This window comes from Echeneis naucrates, chromosome 21, assembly GCF_900963305.1.
Source record: "Echeneis naucrates chromosome 21, fEcheNa1.1, whole genome shotgun sequence".
Taxonomy (NCBI): domain Eukaryota; kingdom Metazoa; phylum Chordata; class Actinopteri; order Carangiformes; family Echeneidae; genus Echeneis; species Echeneis naucrates.
Window position 1 is genome coordinate 14977614 of NC_042531.1, and position 13295 is coordinate 14990908.

The window sequence follows — 13295 nt, forward strand, 5'->3', positions numbered from 1 at the left end:
AATAAAGAGCAGCTGATGAAATCAGTCAAACGCTGCTACGCAGTTGAAACTAAAATGTACCCACAGTCAGGTGGATGTGGATATGAAGAAGCCTACTTCAAAACTGAGGCAGCCAGAATATCATGGTGAGGCTGTCAGCAGCAATACATGGATTTTTTTTTTAACCCGAGGCATGGCCCTTAAATCACATTCCAGCAGGGCTAGAATATCAGATTTATTATCATTTATTAAAAAGTGAGAAGAATATGAAGTCAGAAACATAGATGCAGAAAAAGTCTAACTTTTTTACAGGGTAGGTTTGTCTGAAACATGAGATGGACAGAGTATTTTTAACCTGAGGGGAGGATCAGAAAGTTTACCAGCAGCTGTGAATAATGCAGCTTATGCGATCTTGAGTTTATGAGCACAAATGCATTGCATATGTGAAGGATGAGCATAAGTCTCCACTGGCTGGACCACAAGGGAGCCAGTGTCACTCAGCACAAGAGCACTAAACTGTAATAGATTCAGTAACCTCTCTCAAAAACAAACATTAAAGGCCCTTTGGGATTAATTATTGATTTTTTTTTTTTTCCCTCTGGTTGTCAGTCATTTGTGACTATCATTAACGCTTTAATATTAGCTATGATAGAACTGATAAGGACTACAGTATGATCATAACACTGACATTTCGACATTGTTCATATTACTATCATTGTATTGACTTCAAACATTCTTTTCTTGCATTTCTTTGCTGACAGAAAAGGTAACATGCCAGATTGGGCAGTCTAGCAACAGTAAAACACAAGACCAGCCGTTTGTGCTGCTGTTTGGCTCTGCTGTGATCCACATTCTTCATTTTCAGCACTAAGCTTGATAGATTTATCTATCAAATCTTTTATAAATTTATAAATCTTTTATTTAAAAAAAATAAAAATAAAAAACAATTTAGTGGAGAATTGAATTACTAGTGTACGCATTGTCAGCAGGTTGACAAGAAATATGAAAACTTCAGATTTTGTGGAAATAAAAGATATTAATTCACTGTGGGATTTATAGTCTAGAGAAAATCCTGATATGACAGAATAGGTCAGTATTTTGTTTGCTTTTTAATGAATCCCTCTGAACAGCAGTTTAAAGGAGATGCCAAAATGCAGCTTATTGTGCAAGTTTATGAGAATTTTAAACTTCTCAAGTAAAACAAACTTCATCCAGTTTTTCCATGTTGCTGCATATGCTCATGCACTGCTCCACATTTAAACGACTTAGTTTGTTTCAGACGTGTGTTAAATCCTGTGCCAAGAGGTGTTTGACCAGAGAGAGCAGCCGAGTTTATAAAAGTTCTGGTCTGCTGAGAAGCGGAACTAAGACTGTTTTCAACATGGGGATCCTGATTTAGCTTAGTCTCTTAGTATTAAACTTGGCAGAACAAGGGTTAGAGAATGGAGGCAGACCTCATACAAAGTGGGTTTTAATGAAACCGTACAAAGACTTTATGACTTCCTGTTTCTAGAGATGTAACAAATGTTGCTTTCAAGGACAGGGTTGGTATAAAGAACGTATGAGTCACCGTACATATGTGTTAAACTGACAACATTTGAGCAAAAGAATGTCCCTGCTCTTTTTATCTCATTAAACTATAACCAGTCTACAGTAACTGAAATGGGAGGATGGTGTTCAGCTGTTTACGGTTACCCGAGGACTTTGTCATACTTTAAGTAAAAATAGCTATTACTTGTTAAAATTGCTTATTTTGCTGCTTGCTTCCAAACAAAACTTGGCATGCAATGTTTCAACACGTTCAGGTCCATAAATCAGTTGTTCCCATTTTCTGCAGTGTACTCTGGCATAGACCCTTGGCTAGTTTTCCTTCTAAAGTAATGTCCTTCTCTGCTCAAAACATCTAACTGTCGTACAAAACAGGAAGACAGAAAAACAAAACGCATGTTTTTAGAAATACTGTATGACAATTCATTAAATATCCAATATTGTATGGTAAGGAGTTAAAATCCTTATCTCTGAACTGTGTTGACTGAATGAAATGCAACTTAATATCCTCAGAGTCGGAACAAATTTGTTGTCCAGTTAGCATTCCTGTTTCAGGGGTTATTACAGTTCATTTATCAAAGTCAGAAGTCAAGAAGTCTGACTTCACATATTTGAATCAAAGCACATCTGCTGAGGGATGAACAAAGCCACCTGCCTTACGCTGCCTGTGGGATCTGGGGACTTGGTGCTCTCAGGTTTTCTGTGCAGTTTAGCAAAAACATTAGTATTCACCCGTAATGCATGACGTTTTTTTTTTTTTTTTTTTTTTACTGTATAAATTTGAACAGTGTGAGGTGTCAGTTTCTATTTGACAGCTCATTTGTCAATCCTTTACGCTTTAAGTATCATGCTTTTACTGCACAGATACACAAACCCTGGACCTCTGCCCATAGTCAGTCTGGCCCCCCACCGCCACACAACTCACACGTACACACAGTACCCGAGAGGCTGATTTTATTTTGTATCTTATTATATATATGAGGAGACATTGGGTTTGTCTGCTGAGTCTGCAGCCAATCCCTTTAACCTTTCAGTTGGCTGGAAATTCAATCGTCGATGTTATTGTATTGGTGGTCTGGTTTATATGTGGTATTGGGCCTTGCAGTTTCGTGACATTTTTTTTCTGTTGAGGGTAGCCAATTAATTTGCTGTTTCATAGTCTATATATCACTCAATCATCGTGGTTGCGAAGGTGGCTGGAGCCAGTCCCTGACAGTGACAGTGGGTAAGCGGGGTTTACTGTGGACTGTGGAGAGGTTGCCAGTCTATTGTTGAACCTGAATATGGAGACATATGATTCAAACTCACACCCATAATTTATGTTCTACCCTTTTTGACAAACAAAACAATATCAATGCCGTCAGTAGCAGCCGCTGTTTATTTTCTTAAGATTCCTTGCCTGCATAGTGCCTCGGGGGGACCAGTCGGACTGATGAACATGTATTTTTTATGCTCAGCAAAATGGCCACTCACTTCAACCTCAAGTCCACAGCCATTTTAATGGAGGCTTTGGGTACTTAGCACAGGAAATTACTTGAACATCAATTTATCAATGAACTCAAAAAATATTGTTTTGGGTTTTTTAATGCTGTAGCACATTCTGAAAGTATTACTTTTACTCACCATGAGGGACCGGTTTATTGAGACAAAGGTGTCATATAGCCAGTCCTTTTGCGGACACAGTATTTCATGACCATTTGAGAAACTGCAGTTCTGGAAAATCTCAAATCGGACATCTTTATAAATGGCCAGCAGAAGTTGAATGTGGTTTCACAATACTCAGCAGCCAGTAGCTCTCATCATCTGAGGCACAAGCTGGATTCACACAAACCTACCCTCAGAGTAGTCAGCTGTGGGTGGTGTGTATTGGATGTATACTTTTGCTCTAACTTTGTGCCATCAATTCCCTTTCTTGTTAGAGCATACCATCACTGTCACATCTTTGTGCCTGCCTTTGACTTCCTGACCCCAGCATGTGTCCTCAGCACAGATTCTTGTTGAGAATACAGCACATGCAACCGCAGAACACTTTCTAAAGACTAATAGGACCACTTTGACTTTCCTCATGCCTCATTTACAGAGGACATGTTATTTTGCAATGACTGCCCTGTTAAAGACAACCCCTGGCGAAACAGTGACTTGTCTGATTATGGCAGCTCCCAGTTGAGTTGGATGTGTCATGGGAATACAGGGGCTGGACATCTACTATATGTTGGTTGTCTCATACAGCTGCACTTCAACAACTACTGCTGAAGAATCGTGAACATTGGAGGCGTTAAATCAAAAGTAAACGCTAAAGGTTTGGTTGCATAATGTTATAATTACATATTATAACACATGGGGTGAGACACAGCTCCTTTTATAATTATTAGTCATTTAGTTCAGACTACATTTGTCTGCTACATGTTCATGTGCAATGGCTGAAACTAAATTTTAAATTTTTTAATTAAAAATGTAATTTTTTTTTTGAATGTTGTTCAGCTCAAGCTCATCAGAGGCATTCTACTGAGTTGGATGCGTCTCAGTTTTGAATGTCTTTTCCTGTGCAAAGGCTCGGTCACTACTTCCTCACACATTACACAAAAACATAGAAATAAGGCTGTGGATTGCTCATCTTCAATTATGTGACCTTCTCTTAATTTCTCCTCCCTTAACATCATGTAGAAAGGTGTTTTTATGCAGGCCCAGTATGCCACCAATAATTATAACGGCAAACTTTATGAGTCGCATTGTTCCATTTCGCTGGTGACACAGGCAAACTGTATTTGAAATAGTTTCATTATTAGCAATGGCACTTGCACACCTCTAAAAGCTGTCAGGTTATAATGTAACCCTCTGAAAAACCACAAAGACAAGAAGAGTAGCTTCCTGTGCCGACCTGCTCAGAGCTGAACACTGACTGTTCCCACATTGTCTTTGTCACAGGGCATCAGTGAAACCCCTGAAGAAGCTTTCCACAAATAATGTTTAAATTTAGGCCTACAAACTGCCCTGCCCAAACGCCTGTTTGAGCTAACTAACATGAGGGTTAACTTTCATGTGAAGAGCATCAAAGTTTTAGCTCAGTTGATGAACATCTTACCAAGACGATAAAAACTCAATAATGCAGCAGCAGCTTTTTAAGGCATTTGTTGAGTCACCCAAATCCATCTGTAAAGTTCAGCAGCTACATACAAATAAACTCATAATGAATGAAAATATACATGAACTTATTTTTCCCTTTCATTTGGGAGTAGTTTCTGAAGAAATTTGACCATAATCTATTATGATACACACTTGACATTGCTCTCTAGTGCGTGCATTCATTGGAATAATTGGTACGAAGCTACTTAAATGAGCGGAGGGGTCGAAGGCTTTATAAATGGATGTTAATTTGCTCCATCTATAAATTGAAACAGTTCCTCCGGTGATTGAAAATGCACAATTTAAGCATCTGCTGCAGCTGCTTATTTTCAAGGCTCCCCGCTAAGTTTACATTTTAAAAAGGGAACATTAGTTGATTGCAAAGTAAATCTCAATGATAAATAGAATTTTTGAATGGTTTTAATCAGAGTGCCACACAAATAATCACCTCTGAAAATTAATCAGTAGCCAGTTATTTTTTTATTTTCTTCCACTTCCATTACCATGCTTAAGTAACAGGTTTTCCAGGCTGCCCTTGAGAAACAAACCATGTCTGTCTTTCAACTTTGTTAATGTCATATTATATTAATCCAAATAGTGTGTGTGTGTGTGTATGTGTAGTTTGTTAAAGTTAATAAAAAAAACAAAATCAATATAAACCTTTGACATGACAGCCTTTTTCAAGTTGAATCAACATGCTTAATTAGCTTCTCTAGATATGCTGACAGCCAATGATGCATACTGGCTTGAGGATAAATATATAAAAATCTATCTTTCAAAACTGTTTGATGAATGTCTCATATCTTCATTATTGACATCTTATATACAGTAACTCAGAGGCAGTGCCAACAGCTGTCCAGGTGCATTCTTCATCAGTGACTGAGTGCAAAGAAGCTCCAGGAGGATTAACTAAAGAATAATTTGGTTTTTGAAGCCGCGGTTGAGATCTTTATGTGGGAGGACAATTGAGTTGAGTATAATCACCTCGGATGGGATGCTCACATTACAACCTGCGGAGACAAAGCATGGCTGTGTTTAGTCTGTGCAGCGTATCACAACACACATGCAGGATGCTCACATTTTCTGTGTGTTATTTATTTAACATTTCTAGTTCACTTTGTAAAAGATTACAGCCCAATGAACTCAGATATTCCTATAATAAAGACTCATGAGTGCATTGTTTTCAAAGGTGACATCAGGAAATGCTGTTTATCGAGTCCTACAGAACATTAGCCATTTGTCCTAATTGTATGATTTATCTACGTTCTGGTCAATTACTTGGTTTGTAGCTGCATTGTGATTGGTCAGATTGGTCACACCCATGTTCAGTTTGGTTGCTTTGAATCCACAATCTAATGGTCGACATGTAGCCACTTCCTGATTGATCAATTTGTATCCTTATTCTAACGGACTGGTCCGTAGCTGGATTGCAACTGTCTTAATTGTAGAAATGTGTATCAACCACTCAGAACAAACGACCAGTTACAATATGCCTGCAAACCAACGAACAAATGTCGACACCAGCTAAAGGATTAAAAATAGTTGCACTAACCAACCATTTAAAATGAGTTGACAGACCAAACAATCAGATAATGCTAACAAGTCAACTGGCCAATCACTGTGACCTTGACCTTGGTCCACCAAAAGCTCATCAGTACATGCTCGTGCTAGATTTGAAGAAATTCATTCACAACACTACTGAAAAATCCCATGTACAAGAATATGATGGACGTTAGACAGAAGGACTACCTGAAAACACAACATCTCTGACCCTGTCTGTCACTGATGTGAAGGGTAAAGAAATGCTATTTTTTTTATTTTGATAGAGAACACAATGAATATTAACACTTGATATTAAGAATGCCAGTTCACTAAAGAGCAGACTTACCCAGAATAGTAATTGAGGGTGTGAGTCTCCCGTCTCTGAAGAGAGTTTCACTGTCTATCTTTGCATAGGGATCATTGGGGTTTGGGTCGCTTGGGGTACCTTCTACTCTTGCCCACTTGCCGATCGTGCTATCCCATCCCACAATGCTGTTCAAGACACAGCAGTGATCCTTTAGAAGAAACAATAAACAAGAACAACAATCAAATCAGACTACCTATAACATCAGATTAATAACAGCGGGTGTTAATATGAAAATAAATCCCAACAAATTGTCCCTACAGGTAATATGCACTGAGAGCCAATAATTTACCTGGAGTCCAAATTCATTTTGGAGGCTCTTAGTCATCACTTGGGACTTGGAAATAAATTATGACAGCCTCTAAAAGCGTTAAAAATGACATCTTTGCGAGAGGCTGAGGCAACAATATTTCTGATATGACCAAAGAGCTTAGGGATATATTTCAGAGAAGTCTCTGCTGAAGTGTGAATAATGTTCGTAATAAAATGTAAAGGCGTCACCAAAAGTGAATGAGCAAAAAAATTTGCCTTCAAGTTGAGGAGTCTGAAGTTCAGAAGTTAAAATCGAAATTGTTTGTCATATTTAATCATTACTTCAACTACTTAATAACCTAACTTAAGAGTTAATTTAAAAAAAATTACATTGTCCCTGTAAAGTCGTTGTAGAAGCAAAACTGCAGTGCACCTCACTCTTTCCTCAGCTCAATAAAAAGCCCCTCTGGCAGAGCAGAATGCCAATTTGCACAGACTCAGACCTGTGTTGCATCTAGCTGTGGCTGGTCACTGAAATCTGTCCTTTTGTACATTTTGTAAACTGCTGTATATTTGCAATGTTCACCTGTAGAGTTGCACCATGGAGGATGATGGATTCTCGTACTCTGACCCCAGCACCAATAGTCACTCCAGTTCCGATAGAGACATTGGGACCCAACTGCACAGAGACATGTTATCATTGCCTTCATTTTTTTTGGACATGTTCTAAGAGTTAAATGCAGCAAATATGGAAGAGCACTTACCATAGCGGTGGGGTCGATATTGGCTGTCGGGTGAATGTAAACATTACCTGAAGAGACAGAAAGTACAATGAAAAATAAGTCCATGCGTGAATACATTTTGAAATGTGAAAAAGTAACAATGTAACTATAGCTAATTTAATAATGAACCTTACCACTTATTGTTGGCCCGCCCTCATTATTTGCAGCCAGTCTTTCAGGATGGGTCTTGTGATACTGGTTGAGGTAAAGGCGACTGGCATAAATTGCAGACCTAAGATTACACAAAAAAAAAAAAAAAAGCAAATGAGGATTCTTTTCAAATTCTTTTCATTTTGGACAAAGGCAGTGATATACGATTTTTGGGTTAAAAGCACAAAAAAATTTTGTGTATTTTGGGCAAGGTTGCTTTTTCTGCCTGGGTATAAAGTTAACTACGACTCAGAGTGCAGGGAAATTATGTCCATGGATATATCATCTTTAAGAACTACATAAACTGAGTTTGAAGGCTATATTTATACAGTCTTAGACCAGGTCTCTCCCCTCCACTGGAGTAGGGCAGGCTATAGCGTTGTGCGTATTAAAATAATAACTTTATGTGCTGTTGAATCTGACAGTATTTATGATATATTTGCTCACCCTGCAGATTTAATCTGGCTCCAGAAGCTGAGGGTTTTATACACATAGAGTTTTCCCTGTCCTGCCAGGGCAGTGAAAATGTCCTGCTCCAGCCTGATGGCTTCTGCTCTGTGCCAGCCATTGGTTGGCTCCTCTCTGTAAAAGACAAATGATCGGTTTATGGCACCAAGTTACAAACCAGGGGCATGAGCCTTATTTATGAAAATCAAATATTGAAAACGTTAAAAGGTTAGAATGAAATTAAAGACTAACATAACATGAAGATGGCTATATTCGGTTCCATTTAAAATATGATATTATATGATTAAACTAACTTAGCCAATAAAAGCTATGATGGTAACACATTCTTAATCTGCATCCTACCACCAAAGTCAAATAGCTAAAACAACTCAACTATTCACATTGTGCACTATTATTATTTTCCCCTACTAGTAATTTTTCTATGCCCCCCACCCAAAAAAAAAAAAAAAAAGAATAAGGAATTTAGAAAGGTTTCCCATGGCTTTCTCTTCATCCACCAAGTACTTACAACAGTTTTCGAGAGTGCTCAAATATTTAGTTGAAAACCAACCCAGCAGACCTATTACCTCAAAAGTCTCTTGAAGCTTAAGAAAAACATGGAATTTATTGCCCTACAATCCAGGCCACAGAATTAAGTGAGAGCAATCAGTTGAAATGCATCACTGATACTTAGCTTTGATGGTGTCAGTGCTGGGCTCAAACCAAAGCTGATTACCTAGTAGTGAACCAAAACTCAAGTGAAAGAATCTACGTGTTCCATATTAATCAGGGTTTCTGGCAGTGTATTGTGAGAGCCCCAAGATGAAACAGACAGTTAAATATTCATGAAAAGAATATTTTAAAAGATCGCACCCATAATCGAAGTTCTACGGAAAGGGTTCAGATGTAGTTTGAGGCAAAGTAGTCCCTGAGAGATTTAGCAGTACAACACTTCTCATTTCTATCAAGTATCCTTGATGTGTTCGACAATTTTGCTGATTCAGTGGCCTGCTTGATTTTAGTGCTATCAATTTTAGTTGGTGAAATACGAACAGAGGGGTTTGACCCTTTTCAATATATTTCAAGTATCCTTAAGTTGTCAAATGTTGAGGCTACTACACCACTAAATGTGAAAACATAAGAAGTGAAAATGTGTCAAATCTCCAAACTTAACTTCGATGCAAAGGGATCACGTGTTATTTTAGCTTCAGTCAGCGACAAAGGTGCTGTCTGTCTACATACATATCTAGGCTGTGATCAGACAGGAAGCATTTTCTAATATTCACAAAGAAACTCAGTTGGCACTGATGCGGTTAATAAACAGAGCAATAATTCATGACTAATACAAAATTCTCACTGTGAATGAAGTTTCATCAAAATAAAGTTATCTATTTAGTTACTGCAACCAATGTAGAGAAACAACAGACACGACAGAAAAGATAACGGGGGAACCAGAACACATTCTGCCTGATGAAAAGACCACAGAGAGTCAGCTAAACAAGCTGCAACATGGTCCGTTTTTAGGAGAAAAAATAAATCAGATACTGAATACTGCTGTTGCTGTCTTTACTGACATGGAAATCAAGTGATGTCTGTGTGCAGTTTAGTCATTTTGAGGAACTTAATGGCATGGAATTAGATGTGAATATCAAAAATGATCACAAATTTGTTTGAATATGAAACAAATGATGTCTAGGAGCTGGTTAGACTAAAAAGAATTGGAAGAAAAGGAACCATGCCTTTGTTCAGAGGTAACTAATGTGCCGACCAGCATTTTTGCTGTTCAGCAATCGACCTGTTGAATCGCTCTTGGTTTAAATTGTACAAAAATGAAATTCAGTTCAATGTTAAAACCATAATCAGTAGCAGACTTTCGCTTAGTTCTCAGCAGTTGCAACACAGCAAAGGAATATTCCATCATATAATCAATCCACCATTAAAGTGCATTTATTATGCTAATTACTATCATATTATTTCAAAATGATTTTGTACAGATGCATTTACTGAACAGACATGAGAGTGGTATCAGTCTCACCTAACTCTCATAAGTGTTCTCTCACAGGCCAAACCTTCAAACTCTGACAGGCAAAAATATTTCAACAATGTCTATTTAAAGGGTAAAATCTGCCCAAAGACAATAATGGTATTTGCTAAAAAAAAAAAAAAACAACAACAAAAAAACAAAAACAAAAACTACCACCAAACAAACAGACAGACAAAAAAAGGGCAAGTAAATTTCAAAAATATTTAGCCTCTACTGAAGTAGGTGGTGCACCAAGTGCACAGGCAACACAATGCAAAGCATCCTATGCAGTCTCAGCCTGTTCCTACAGCTCACACCATACAGCAAGTGCTCTATGAACACACCGTGCATCCTAAATGTACCAACTTACCCATCATATGGATACCTGATGAGTGTGTGAGGAAACAGAAATCATGGCAGGGGTAAAAGAAAAGGGGAAAAAAGACAAGTGAAGAGAACCAAAGGAATGGAGTAAATGGTATTCACATGCATTCCCGCAAATAGCTCCTCGAGAGGAAGCGCCTCAACTCACAACAGCATGTCCTGCTGATTCTTCTGGAAGACTGTGCCGATGTGCTGGAAGATGTCTGGGTTAAAGAGGTAAATGCCGCAGTTGATGATGTCACTCACAAATGTGCTTGGTTTTTCCACATAATGCAGGACCTGCATAAAACGAGGAATAGTTACTATTCAAGGACAGATAATCCTGACTAACTAGAGGAATGAAGTAGGAAATGTCAAATGCTACCTCGTTTGTTTCCTTGTTCTCAACGATACAGCCATAATTCATGGACTGTGTCCTGTTTGCCTGATAAGAGAAGAGTCATCGTATGGTTTAGCACATGTAGAATTCTGTTTTTATACGGATGAACTGACTTGTCACATTTAAATATAACCCAAATGATGAAACCAAACAAAATAAACACTTTTGGGGGTTATACTCTCACTATATTTCACAAGTTTGTTTATCAATATTATAAACTGCCAATAACAAAATCTCACCGTTGTCCCAAGGATGACAAAGCTGTTCGGTTCTCCGTGTTCTTTCTGGAAGCTGAGCATCTCTGTCAGAGGAAACGCAGAAGAGACATCCGCATTCAGAACAAAGAAAGCCTCTGGGTTGCCAGAGACGATCTGATCTCTGAAATGATAGATGCCCCCTCCAGTACCCAGGGCTGCATACTCTTGCAAATACCTGCATTGAATGGTCAAGAAGAACAGCAAGCATTCAATAAGCATTGGTGGTGCACCCTAACAAAAAAAAAAAAAAAAAAAAAAAAAGCATGTATTACTTGTTCACAAAACACTAATTTTATGTTTTGTGTTTAAAAGAAAATGAACATCACTACATTTATGTGTACCTGTTCAGTCAGGGGCTAGGGGCTTTCCTACTTTGTTTTACAGTTTTGTTGTTTTATTTACCTGACTGAAATTTTGAACTCCTGCTGTGCATTAACCAGGAATCTGGTTAATTCTTCATTTGGCTGATAAAAGCCAATGAGCAAAATCTCTTTCATATTTGGTACCTGTAATGCAAAAGATGGTTGTTAGATGAATTATGTTACAGTCTTCATGAAATGCCAATCTGTGTCATAAGGACTGACACGAGCCAGGCCACAACTGTTGGCGACTACAATAGAAGATGGGCTGCATGACATTCACCTTGGCACATGCTTCGATGTGGTGCTGCAGCATGGGCACACCAGCTACTGGGAACAACGGCTTGGGGACTTCAAATGACAGCGGCCTGAACCTTGTGCCTGCAAATCAACATATGACATTATAAGGCAGTGACAGTAAGTTGATTCATTAATGGGTTAACAGAAAGATATTTTTTGATAAGCCACTAATCATTACAGTAATGTATGAAAATGTACCAAAAAATAGCTGAAATGTTAGTGAAATTCATCTAATTGATCCAATTACATATTACATGTGACTACTGGTTGGATAAAACAATACAAAACATGATGTTCTTGCACAGGTGATCAATGAACTCATCGCTGAGGTAAATTACAGAATAGATCACTTTGTGTTTGTTAGGTGATAAACTCAAGTCGACGACTGAGTTTAAGAAATGGTTCAGTCTCGACCCGTAGTCTTACGGTGTTTAATAGTTTAATAGGATTACATTTGCCGACACGTTAAACAGTTCAATGAATGGGGCACTATAAACTGCCATTGTTCCAATAATATGCATAACCCCAAGTGTTCACTCGCTCTGACCGGCGTGTTTAGGCCTGACTGGCCTGGCTTTATCAGGTGTCCTGTCATTATGCCACGTCAGTCACATAAACAAGTTCAGCGCGTCCGAACTGGGCTTGTTAGCATTAGCAGCCTAGCTTCCTTCAACCGCCCACAGCTGACAGAGAAAAACACGAATACATCTTCCGCTCACCTTTCTGCGGGCCTCCGATGAGGATGACCGCCTTCAGCATGTTGTTTGAGATGTAGATGTTTCTGACAGCACCGTCTGATAGCTACCTACAGCTGTTCCCTCAGTAGTTCTGCTTCCACTTCCTCGTTGTGACGTCAGGGCAATCGCCAGGAAAACTCGGAGCGGAGCGACGACCCGGAAGTGGAGTGAGAGCCATGGCCGCAGGAGATGTTGTCTTTTCAGGAGTCCCGATGCCACCATGTATCTCCTGTTTCATTTCCCCCCCTCACAGCTGCTCACATAAATGTGACATACTGACAACTCGAGCCTTTAAAGGTGGAGGGGGCTGACCGCGGTCAGTGTGGAGGACATCAGGAACGATGAAGGATATAAAATAGAGATAGACTCAATGCCTTTAGGCCTCTGTTAGTCAGGCCACAATGGCCCCCTCTTTACTTTGGCTTCCTCCAGCACGATGGCTATATACCAGGGATTTGAAACAGATTCAACCATTTTTCCATCTTTATCCATTCTGTGCAGAGCTTTAAAAAGATTCATCTCAATCTCACACATTTGGTCAGCTCAGATGATCCTACAACTGTTGACACAGCTGCAATTTCACTGAAATTGTCAAAGTAAAAAGACAAGCAGAAGAAAATGACTTGCACCACAGAGTGCTTTATTCATTTAAAATACATTTTCTAATTA

At 38.8% G+C, this 13295-nt stretch overlaps 1 protein-coding gene across 1 annotated transcript; it reads right to left on the bottom strand.

Annotated features, from left to right (window-relative positions):
* Positions 1 to 5117: 5117 nt before the first annotated feature.
* gmppaa (GDP-mannose pyrophosphorylase Aa) lies at positions 5118 to 12745 on the bottom strand. The gene is made up of 12 exons (XM_029530465.1): positions 12609 to 12745; positions 11873 to 11970; positions 11633 to 11736; positions 11213 to 11405; positions 10959 to 11018; positions 10743 to 10873; positions 8188 to 8322; positions 7725 to 7822; positions 7573 to 7619; positions 7395 to 7487; positions 6539 to 6707; positions 5118 to 5660 (listed from the first exon to the last, which is right to left on the bottom strand). The coding sequence occupies exons 1-12, from the start codon at positions 12646 to 12648 to the stop codon at positions 5560 to 5562; spliced, it is 1269 nt and encodes a 422-aa protein (XP_029386325.1). The 5' UTR covers positions 12649 to 12745; the 3' UTR covers positions 5118 to 5559.
* Positions 12746 to 13295: the final 550 nt, after the last annotated feature.

What these genes read in the sequence shown, in the direction of transcription:
- gmppaa (XM_029530465.1), bottom strand. Translation starts at nt 12,648, where the DNA reads ATGCTGAAGGCGGTCATCCTCATCGGAGGCCCGCAGAAAG. An exon ending in AGAACAAGGAAACAAACGAG is followed by an intron (nt 10,874 to 10,958) that starts GTAGCATTTGAC and finishes CGTTTTATGCAG; the next exon opens with GTCCTGCATTATGTGGAAAA. An exon ending in AATCAGCAGGACATGCTGTT is followed by an intron (nt 8,323 to 10,742) that starts GTGAGTTGAGGC and finishes TGTCTTTTACAG; the next exon opens with AGAGGAGCCAACCAATGGCT.